Source organism: Zerene cesonia, chromosome Z (genome assembly GCF_012273895.1).
Source record: "Zerene cesonia ecotype Mississippi chromosome Z, Zerene_cesonia_1.1, whole genome shotgun sequence".
NCBI lineage: Eukaryota > Metazoa > Arthropoda > Insecta > Lepidoptera > Pieridae > Zerene > Zerene cesonia.
The window spans coordinates 8,363,466-8,375,923 of NC_052122.1; the positions used below are offsets into that span (position 1 = coordinate 8,363,466).

The 12,458-nt window shown below is 33.5% G+C and overlaps 1 protein-coding gene across 1 annotated transcript in view; it reads right to left on the bottom strand.

Annotated features, from left to right (window-relative positions):
- Positions 1-4,933: 4,933 nt before the first annotated feature.
- LOC119835652 overlaps positions 4,934-12,458 on the bottom strand; it is a 43,718-nt gene continuing 36,193 nt past the window's right edge. The window contains exons 8-9 of the mRNA XM_038360608.1: positions 11,614-11,730; positions 4,934-5,207 (exon numbers count right to left, since the gene is read on the bottom strand). Coding sequence (XP_038216536.1) covers positions 5,143-5,207; positions 11,614-11,730 — 182 coding nt within the window. The 3' untranslated portion in view covers positions 4,934-5,142. The remainder of the gene's footprint in view (positions 5,208-11,613; positions 11,731-12,458) is intronic.

The window sequence follows — 12,458 nt, forward strand, 5'->3', positions numbered from 1 at the left end:
AAAAATGGTTTCCAGTGGCTGCATTGCACGGTAATAATATTGTATAGATATGTTTCAGAACAAAGCACGTGTGGCATAACGTCGTAAATATATCGTACGCATCTCCATCACTTGCAATTCGTAATCAAATCGTGCTGGAGCAGAAAATTGTGACTGATTGGATACACGGCTTTTAGTTCGTCAGTTCTGATTGTAACTCGTGTTACAAATGGATATTTATTTGATTTGACATTGTACAATTAAGTCTCGCAATTTTAATACACACCTTACACATCTCACTTACCCTGTTCTCCTCGATTATAAAATATTAACCCAAATGTTTACATTCACCTTGCCTTGCCATACTTTTAGTAATAAAACTATTAACAAATTAGTTTTCATTGCAGAGTAATGCTCTCGCCGTAGTTAGGTATGTATACTGGTTATTCCCTATATTTTCAAAAGTAATAATTAAAAAGTCGTATGATATACAACTACATGTTTCAGTAGTTCATTAAAACATTATGAAATAACATGACAATAAAAAAATAGTTATTTATCAACACGAATACAAAATTTGAACTGATACAACAAAAAACATTTACCTCATAGAGATCGTTTGAAAGTTCAGCAGAATATGAATTTTGTTAAATTCTCAAGTAATATTTCCAATAATACCCACATTACGCTAGTTACTTAAATATTTATATAGAATATTTTATTAGCTTGAAGCAAACGCAAATAGTAGTGCATAGCTTAGAAACATAATATGTGATTTAACTTTAATTCACAGATTTTTCCTTAGCAATTTTACTTCTGTCAATGTTCTTCTCTTTTACTCATATACGAAATACATATTTGTCTCGCTTATCACGCCAGGTGTAAGCGTGAGTGTCTCGTAGGCGCATCGTAAGAATGCGTACAAGAAACGCTTTATCTAGAACATTCATTCATTTATTTCATTTATTGCATACATACATACATTTTAGACATTTTTAAATTTACAATTTATAGCAATTACACGCTTTATCTGCGGACTTGTTTTTTCTCGTTTTCAGCGCGTCGACGTAGATGATACGCGTATTGTCAGAGGGATACACAAAATTAAACAGAATGTCCATACTCCAATATTTCCTTTCTTGCAATGGAAAGAACTCATTTTAAATCATATGTAACGGAACAAAAATTGTAAGACGAAGGGATCCGAATCATATCGTATTATATGTTAAAGGGAAAAGAAACTGACATTTGAGTTTAGCGAAATCAAATTTCGATCGATTCGGTTTCTACCGCTCTACCGTAGAAGAATATATAAGATGATAATCTTTATATGATACACTTATAATATTATAAAAGAACAATACGTACAGTTTATGAGAATTTTTGCTGATACAATATGACAATAATAAGACGGGTAGGATAATCCCAATTGACACGATTATCTTCTCTCCAGCTCGAAATTGATATTTCATCAAACTACACATAATACTGATATATAATTTTTCTAAGCCGATATTCAATATAAATGGAACCGGACGCAAAGGGACCACATAAAGATATAGGATAGTTATACGGACAAAAGTTTTTGTACTATCGAATATTAAACTTCGTGTGAAACTATTTTAATGAGCAAAACTGTACTAATAGGAATCAGTTTTGTATCCATCCAGAAATTTTTAATGAAAAGCACGTACGTATGGAAGAGGTTATGTGGTTATGCAGATATTCAATTAATCTAACAATGAAGTTTAATTATTTTATAAAAGTGTTTCCGTTAATTACTATAGAGCGGATAGACGTCGTTCATATTATTTATAATAAAGGTTAGATGGACACTTCGTATAATTATTTCACAGGTGCAAACATTCGCATACCTATTTAAAATAATTAAGAATTCATACAATAATTATAAAGTCAATTGGAACAGTTAACCCGTTATTTAATGAAGTTATATACGTTTGAAAAATCTTTATATGTTTATTGTATTCATTTGTGAGGTTTAATCATTTACATTTAGAACTGCTAATATATGTGATACATGTCAAAAGTTTTAATAAAATCACATTAAGTCAAAAGTAACAAAAGATGTAAACACAAAAGCAAAAGTTATAACTCCCTTACACTTATGTAGCACGCGGGAAGTTGTTTCCCACAGGAAAATTATGGAGATAATAGATACTATTCCATCCGTTGTGCTATTGACGTTAATGCTGTCCCATTATAACTTTTGAGATAAATTGCTCGTCTCATCTGTGCGTTAAAGATAGACGGTGTTGTCGTCTACAGAGGTTTTATTTATACGTGATTAGTTTCAGCCGCGGTGAGCTACTTAGCTGGTTTATTACCAGTAAGTACTTTCCTTTATATACCAAGCAGTGTTTGTGTGGCACGTCGATATGATTAGACGTTATATTGTCTTGTATTAGTATGAATTCTTCATGCAATAATTTGCCGTCACTGTGTTTTCGTAAATCAATACTCTACTACCGTTTTTTCAAATAAATATCACACTTATTTTTAAATAGATTTTCAAGTAAGTTTGAAAATCCTTTGGGAGTCTCATTATTTTCAACCATTCTATGGTATGGGTAATATTTGGCATATATATACTTAATGTATGTGACATTTGATTAGTATCAAAATACTTATATAGATAGATAGACTTGAGATTTGTAGGAGAACATCGAGCATTCCACGTATAACGTTTTATCGAACCTTTCTCCGAACATGACTTTTGATGGTTTGTGGCACCATGGTCTACGGAGTAAAAGCACGAAGGTGGGTGACAAAACCCGGTTTTCTATTGCAAGAGGCTCAAGACATTAGGCAACAACAACATTTTAGGTAAAAAACTACCTAATATTACAGTTAAATGCACACTTGCTGTGAGCATTACACCGCACAAGGCGTCGAGCATTCGCATAAAAATTACAGCCTAGATCCTCTTGGAAAATTAAGGCTTCTTTCCTTACTAAAAAAAAATTCATTGCATAGAAAGGCTCGTGTAAATGCTAAAATGCATACCGGCTCAAGATTTTTTTTATGTCTTAGTCGGCAAAAGAGCTGGTGGGTCGCCTGATAGTAAGCGCTACCACCACCCATGAACATTTGCAGAGGCATCTAGGCAAATATTCCTCCAGTTTTGTAACGACATTGACACAGGTGTTCATTTAAGATTTACAAATATTAAATGGCTTACAAATTCTATATCAAGAACATTGAAGAAGCCATCACAATATTTTATATCATGATATCAAAGAAACTTCTCTTTCTCCACTATATAGCTGATGTCTTTGCAAATTGCTTTTGTAGTTCTATTTCTATTATGAAATTTAATTTAAATAAGCTAGGTACACAACTATTTAGTAGACAAGTTCGTACGTATTGCATAGAATATATATGTAAGTATGTCATTAATAAACATTCCACGATCAGACTTTAAAAATCTTATAATAGATTGTTATATTAAGGTTCTAATACTCCTTGTAATATTTAAATTGGTTAAAACTATCAATCTTAACATACATTAACCGCAAGACTAGATGAGTTTTTGGCATAATCATCATCATCATCATCAGCCCATATATGTTCCCACTGCTGGGACACAGGCCTCCTATGAGGGTTCAGGCCATAATCCACCACGCTGGCCAAGTGCGGGTTGGCAGATGTCACATATCGTCGAACTTTTAATTCTTGGACATGCCGGTTTCCTCACGATGTTTTCCTTCACCGTTTAAGCAGTGGTGATGTTATCCACATGCGCAGATAAATTGAAAAATCAATTTATTTCCTGCACGCTCGCCCGGTCTCGAACCCCGACTTAACGATTTTGAAGTCCGAGATTCTCACCACTGAGCCACCACTGCTGGTAATAACTAATGACTGTAATAAAATAACTTAAATTTTACGTATCTACGGTCTAGTAGGGATAAAAGTAAAGTATATTCTCTATTAATTTTGCCTACCAAGATTCACTTTCGCAGTAAAAATTAATAATTAACAATTCGTCATACAAATTAATGTTAAGTTATAATATGTAATACATAATAACAATAAATAATGTTACATTTATGTATGCGTGAATCTGATTCTTTTTCTAAAGTTGAGTAAAGATTCTAAACGTTAGAACTACAGAGATTTATTCATATACAATTACAGGTAGCACAGAAATTGACATATTTACATAGAACTTTACTCTGTGGATACCTTATTTTCTTGACACGAAGCTTATGCAATTACACAGTCTATAAGTCTATACATATGACATACAGAATGTGTCAAGGAGCAAAATAATATTTTGTTTAATGAAACAAAATTGATAGAAGCTACACGAACTCATGCTTTGCACACATTGAAAGGAATCCTAACCTGTCATATTTTGTAGACGGTTAAATCGATACACTATTTACAAAGACATTTTATAACAGTATGCAAGAAATTGCTTTTACAAGTAGGTAATCTTAATATATGAGGTTATAATACGCTTTAATTTTATAACATCGTGACCCGCTTTGTAATTCATATTCTTATTAATACACCAAGGATACAATCATACAACCTTACATTTAAAATATTTGACAAAAATCTAGACGAGATATCGGTATATGTTGTCATAGTATATAATTGAACAAATTTTGACATCGAGATAGACTAGCGTGGCCATACTCACTTGCATGATTCGAAGGTACTTTTAGTTAGGTATCTATACCTATTTGGTTATAATCTAGATAGATTAAATTAAATCTAAATATAGTCAACTATGCTTAGACAGTTAAATACCATGTAGAAAGGAAATTGAAAAGCTGTGATCAGTCATTCAAAGGTAAAGAAGATATTTCAAGTATACAAATAGGTAGATATTTACTGAATTTGTAAACCGGTGTTCATTCCCATCCCATTCCAAGATAATAAAGTGTAAAGAAAATATCTCTTATTGGTATACAAGTTGATATTTACAAGAATGCATCTTGGATATCCGGGGAAATTGAAAGCCTGTGATCAGTCAAGGATAAAGTTCTAGTATACAAGTACACAAGTAGATATTTACAAAGATGAGTCCTGTATATCGGGTTGGTCGGCGGGCGGCACACCGGCGGCGGACATCTTGCGGCGCTCGATGCGCGCGCGCGAAATCGGCCGGTAGTACTGCTCGCTGCGGCGCCGTCAGCGCTCCGGCGGTGGCACCTCCGTCTCCAGCTCCATCCACAACGAGCTGATCACGCGGGACGCTGTGAGAACAAATAAATTTACACCTGTCGTGTTGATACAGGGCTTCTAAAACTACACAATTCCGTCTGCTCTCATAACGAAAATTATTACGCATTATCCACTGATAGATTTTCCTATTGTTCGCAGAGTGATGTTATATTATGCGTAGTATTCCTCGAAGATCGATTTGAAATTAAAAGGATTTTTTTAATCGAGCCGAGTAGTTTGATTATCTTATTAAAATAAGCAACCTCAAACTCTGTTGTTTCATAATATTGGTACAGAATCCTACGTGTTAAAATTATTTTTAAGGCCAATGGACAATGAGTAGACCCCCACATCACTCACTATGTTGCAGGGGATATGAGAGGATAAAAATGAAGAAGGATTCGTCAATCGTTCCTTTAATCCTCGTCACAGGATTAAAGGAATAGGACTGGGGAATTAAGAGCTTTACCGTCGCGCATAACAGTGTATGCAAAATATATTAAAAAAAAAATTCAAAACGCCAAATGTAAGATACACGGGTTTGGCGTAATGAGCGAACAATATGGCAACTGCAGGTTTTCGAGTTATACGACATTTTCTCTTCCACGATTATAAATAAAGGAACAGTGCATAGAGTTTTTTTCAGTTTTTTGTATTTTGTAAATGAAAAATCTCAAAAGCCAGGAACATTTACTAAACACAAAATGAGTTTTTCTAAACAGCCACAACATGCTATGTACGTGCCTGTAGTTACCATATCATCATTTCATTACGCTACACCCAAGAAATGCTGCTTAATTTTGCTTCTGAAGAATTCACCAATTAGAGATAATGACACGTATCTATTTATTACTTAAATTCAAAGTAAGTAATAGGTGTATTCAATCGGTGGGATGAAATGAATAAAGAATTCGAATTTGTATAAGAAGTAGTTCCATGTATATTTAAGTTCAAATTTCAATGTACCCAAAAAGCTGCATGGTACCAGACGTTCCACAGGTATTGCGGCGAATATAAAACATTTCAAAACCAACTTCGTGACAACGACTTTGAGATACCCACATAAATACTCCGTTCAAGTTTACAATCGCTTCAAAGCACGTTTTCCCGACTACGTTGAATTTTAAAATGCTTGACTTGATTTTCTACGTTTTGATCTTCAGGGCAAGTTGTAGAAGGAAAAATGATATTGAATATGAATAATATCGTATGGGTGTTATAAGGTCCGTGATTCAACATTCATGATATGTGATAACAACCCCTTCATACGCTCACTTTTGTGTTTTATTGTTTTGAAACGATATAAGTGGCATTTGGCATTGGAGCATAACTTCAAATTTTGATATGGGGAAATTGCTTAGATGTTCCTTATTACTCTAAAGATTTTTTGCTGGTATTTGATAGAGATATATTACATTTAATAATGCCTTATTTCTGTACAGTATTCTTCTCCATTACTTTTAATACTAAAAAAAATTCATGCTCTCTTAGGAGGGTTATATTCTTTTTATTGCGTGATAGAGCGAGTGACTTCATAATTTACAATTAATTTTCTTTTATGTTTGCAGTGAATAAATTATGAGATATTGCAACACTCCAGATTTTTGTTTTACTTTCTGTTGAAAATCTGGGTAGCTTTATCTATGTGTTACATTCGAATAGTTGGAAGAAACCGACCGCCTCGTTAGTACAGTGGTCAACGCGTGAGCATAGTCCTGAGTTAGATTCCTGGTGGCTGAAGGCTGATCACCTACTTGTCCATAAGGAAAATCTATCAGTGAAACAGATGTATATCATCTGCCCTATAGCCAAGATAGTCATTGTCTTAGCCTGTTTTAAGAATTTGTGAATATTTGTGAATAAATTATATTCACAATGAGTGCATTACAGAGTCAAAGACTGGAAATACAGGAACAGTAAAAGCCAGTAGGTTTTATACTATACCGGTAAAAATTTACCTTTGAGCAATCAAGATTTTTTCTGAATTATACGTACACATCTTTTTTTAAATTAGGAAATAATATTTATTACCATGGATTCATACAAAAGTTTTACTTTGAAGTTCATATGCAAAATATCATTTAATATTAGTGTAGTTAATATTTTACAATCATATAAAATAGTACCTACTCAGTTTAACCACTAAAAAATCTAACTTGAATACTTTTCATTAAAGTGTCGGAAGGCTTTTGAAATTCTATATATTTACTTATAATTGACCAAGAAAAAGTTGACTGAAATTCTTTCCTACCAAGATTATGATGAATTGCTTTAGCACCTTAATCTAACCTAAGTGATAAACGAGATACACTGAGAATTAATGGAGCAGTGGAGAAACTTCCATTTCCATGTAAAAAGGAAAATATCCGAGGATTATTGAAAAGAACAAGCTAAAATTTACTTTAACGATATTTGTATCAACTAGCTAGTCCTATCAATACCTAAACATAAATATTTACCAATGTACACATATTAAGCCTATAATCTCCTCTATTGAACGGTTCTGATCAGCACTCATTGGGAGCTCATTTGAACCTCATTGTTCCATTTATTAACATCAACATAACTGCTTATCAATCACAAGATGACACATTTATTCTCTTGCAGGATATCACACAAAACACATCTCAATGTATCGACATATTAACTTGGATTTAATTTACGAGTTCTCGGTATAAATGCGAAAACTTTGGCGATGAAAACTTAAAGCAAAATTGTTTCCATCCGCTAAGATAAATCCAAGTAAAATTGAACTCAATATTTTCTAAGGCATAATATATTTCAGCTTAGCGTCGTAGACCGTAGACAATGTTTTTCGAGACATTGAGACATTTTGTATAGTTTTATTAAACATTTATATATTGATACTGGCAGGCCCACTCCAAATTCGCCCGTGGTCCGTACAGGACCAGCAGTTCGTTTGAAACAAACAAGATGTTCGTCGATTCATCCCACACGTTAACTTTTAAAGGCTTTTACCTTTAAAAGTTAACGTGTGCTAATTCTGCTTTCGTTTGCTCAAATAATATATACCAAAGGTAAACCAACACTCACACCTGACTCACTCATACCAATTTTGATAAAACGTTGCAAACTAAAATCATTAAGACTAAGACTTTGTAATATCGACATTCTAACCACAACAAGGCATCTATTATATCTTTTCATGCTAGAGATGGCAAATGAAGGGGTTCTGACAGATGGCTTCACCTGATGAGCGATGACAATTAACATATTGGAGAGGTGAAGCCTCTTCAAAAGGTTACCAGATTTTAAAGGCATACAAAAAAGGACAAGAAGAAAAGTACTGGAACCCGACAACGTGAAATACATATTTTGTTTTAAATTTACATTTTACATTAAATGTTATGCAAATATTTCACATTTTTTACTAAAACAGTCACGCACGAGCTTTAAGCTCATGAGTTATAAAATAGGTCATTATATTTCAGTGTAAATAGGAAGCTTTATGAGGTTTGTAGAACTTTGTATGGCAATAACATATTCTCAGTTTTGGATTAAATATAATAATTAGTCTCATGCAGGTATTGGTACGAATGGCATAAGTTAATTAGATGGATTGGTGGTGTTCAGTATTCGAACATAATTAATGGTTTTTTAAGCTTTATACCACTATCATTTTTAAAATAAACATGTATTAAAAAAAAAAGTGTGTTTAATAAGGATAAAAAATCATCATCATCAGCCCATACATGTTCCCACTTTTGGGACACAGGCCTCCTATGAGGGTCCAGGCCATAATCCACCACGCAGGCCAAGTGCGGGTTGGCAGATGTCACATGTCGTCGAACTTTTCAATATTAAATCAATTTATTTCCTGCACACTCCCCCGGTCTCGAACCCCGACTTATTGATTTTAAAGTCCGAGGTTCTCACCACTGAGCCACCACTGCTTTTTTAAAGCATAAAAAAAGCTAAGAATGATTTACTACGGCTGTCTTTTTACAGAGTTAAATATTTATGATGGTTCTAATAACGCTATGAAAATTCTAACTTTATTACTTATCATAAAACAATATGATTATTCAGTCTAAATTCTTAGATGAAGCGACTTGAATAATGAAATATGCTTCTATACATCTGTAATGGCTTTACTGCCAAATATTAATTGATAAACGCTCATCAAACAGAATGAATTACATAATTATACTGACGATCGTATTGTAACAAATTAACATATTCTTGAATATGCATATTGATGTTTTATGTGTTAAAGCTGTTTTTGTTTACATATGCCCTTTATCACAATTCTGTTCGATAAATATTTTTTATTTTGTTCGCTATCAAATAAATTTCATTTATGGTAGATAGGTACAGATTTTTACTAAAATCAGAATTGTTTAAAAATAAATAACCTATATAAACATAGTGAGTGATTAAATATGACAGATTGACGTTCAGTTTCGTCAGCATTTGAGTCCTGACAGCAGAATAACATTTACTAAAAATAGCTAATAAATTCGTAAATAGACATCTCTATATATTTGTAACCTACAATTTCTTCTTATTGGGAAATTAATCATTATCATTATCATTATCTGAAGGAAAACATCGTGAGGAAACCGGCATGTCCAAGAATCAAAAGTTCGACGACATGTGACATCTGCCAACCCGCACTTGGCCAGCGTGGTGGATTATGGCCTGAACCCTCATAGGAGGCCTGTGTACCAGTAGTGGGAACATATATGGGCTGATGATGACGATGATGATGATGATTATCATTATCATATATTATGTATAAATTAACTTCTAAGTGCCACAAAAATCCTTGGTCTATTAAGGATAACAAAATTGATATCCTAATTTTATTGATCTTTCAATTGTAATTGTACTTTATGTCTATATCAAACATTTTAATCTCTAAAGTTTTCCTTGGAGCTGTATAATTTTCGTCACAGAATAATAAAATACTTACAATATTCAGTCTATGGCTTTGCTTGTTTTGTCTTTCCTGGGACAATTTGCTTGTCGAAATATAACCTATTTGCCCACAGAATCTGACGTAAATACGTTCAATACTTTTAGCGGGAAATAGTCACAGCTATCTCTCTACCTTGTAACAATTCGATATTCGTACACTCCGAAAGCGTATTATCCAACTGACATTTACTTGTTATATACCACGTAGAGTATACTTGGTTGAAGCAATTAATACATTAAACACGATAATAAAACAAGCATATATTTTAAACTAACACAAACAAAGCATTCTGTGAAGAGACTTGTAATAAGTACGAGGTAGTTTGTCTTCGTAGTTTACAGTTCTGCGGTCGGGTTCCTTCAATCCATATTCACAGAGACTTGTCATAAAATATTATTACAATACACATACATGTACAAAAGCAGCACACATGTACTATTTGTAGAATAACATATTGATGTATCTGAGAAAATTTTAATTGGGAAATTTCAATGACGTCGATTAGAACCTTGAAATATAATTGATTTGATATTAAATATAGTTACACTAAGAACATTCATACCAAGGAACATTATGATTAAAGACATTAAAATCAGTCCAGCTATAGATATTTTTAGTTAAATTCTTAAACGCAAATATAAATTAATGTGATACAAAGATCAACTGAGTTTGAGCAACCGAGCTTGTTGCTTGCCTGGTGGTAAGCGGCTACCACCGTCCACGAACATTTACTAATGATTACATTAGAACTCGTCTCAGAACTGTCAGCTTCTTAAAAAGGTTAAAGGGGATACAAAGATTGACGACGGAAACAGAGGGGCCTCCGGTTGGTATGACACGTTATACAGTCTTAATTAGGGAGCTATAAAGATCCTTGTAGAATGTACCTACTGTTACATTTTTAGACATAACCCCCATAACAAAGATTTAAAGCATTCCTAACTTCCACAATCGAGTCGTAAGAATGCGAACAGTTATAGAAAATAAGCAAGAATACAATGAAACAACACAAAGATGTTTTAATTAACAATAGAGCGTGGTCAAGTTAAGCGAATCGTTTCTGTATCAATTTTCAATAAAAGCCAGTAGGTATTTCTGTAACAATGTTATGTAGCAAAGAGAGGAAATATTCGGGCTTATTTGAAATCCCGTCTAACAATAAAGATTTTTAGTATTGAAGTTTATAAAATTATGAAATACTCGAAAGTTTTTATTCGGGAAATTAATTCTAAAATTTAAGATTGGTGAATTCATGTTTCTTTAGTGCGAGGACGTAATGAAACATGGTAGGTACCTAATTTAAAACTGCATATGTATGTAATAACAAATCCAAGGCACTGTGACACTATTACATTTCTCCTGCGCCACTGTGTTTTGCTTGTTCAATATGACGTACGTATAATAGATAATGATAGTAAAAATTATAATAGTAACTTAAGGCTATAAGGCTTTTAATACCAAAAAAGTACTGCTTATTGGTAAATATTGATACTTACATGACTTCTCTTCAGATCCATTCATAGACTCCGGAGCCTCTTCGATGCAGCTTTGCTCATCAGGAAATTGTACGTGTTTCTTTACTGCTGATCTGCTCGCCTTTGAAAGCACCGACGCTGAAGAAATAACAATATTTAGTACTTCCGAACAAAAATTAGTGGTCCACACATCGATATTATACATACTGACATGTATTGACGATACTGGACGTGCATATACGTATATTTGTAGGAAATAATCATTACAATTGTAGCACATATGTCGCAGATCAAAGATAACATTAGCTGTACAAATAATCGAAAGTAAAACGAACTCCTACCAAACCAATTAGGTTGTCAATTTAAGGAAATAAACGAATACCCCGACAGGGCTACGTATCACCCAATTTGTAGGGTCTTTGCAGTTGGTCGGTGAAAATTGGGTCGTGAGTGTCCTGAAATCAAGCAATCCGACAACTAACATTCTGTTACGAATTGAATTTATAATTTATTCGGTGTGCGTGCGAATATAATTATTTTTGACTTTAAAAGAGAGCAATTGGCGACTTTGTCTAGTGGAGAACAGCATTTGCAAACAATTTATCTTTTAATAAATAATATATTGGCATCTTAAAAATACAATACCCAATTCAGTGTCACACATATACTATGTCTAACTAGCTATTACCCTTACTACTACGTGCTACGTACGCCTGGTCAACGATAGTTTCAACGTGGAAAAAGTAGCGAATCGGTTAAGATCATGAACATGTCGTGAAAACTAGGAGACCGCCATATTGAAGATAAAACTTCGACCATCTCGATCTACCAACCCGCACTTAGTCAGCGTGGTGGATTATGAGCTA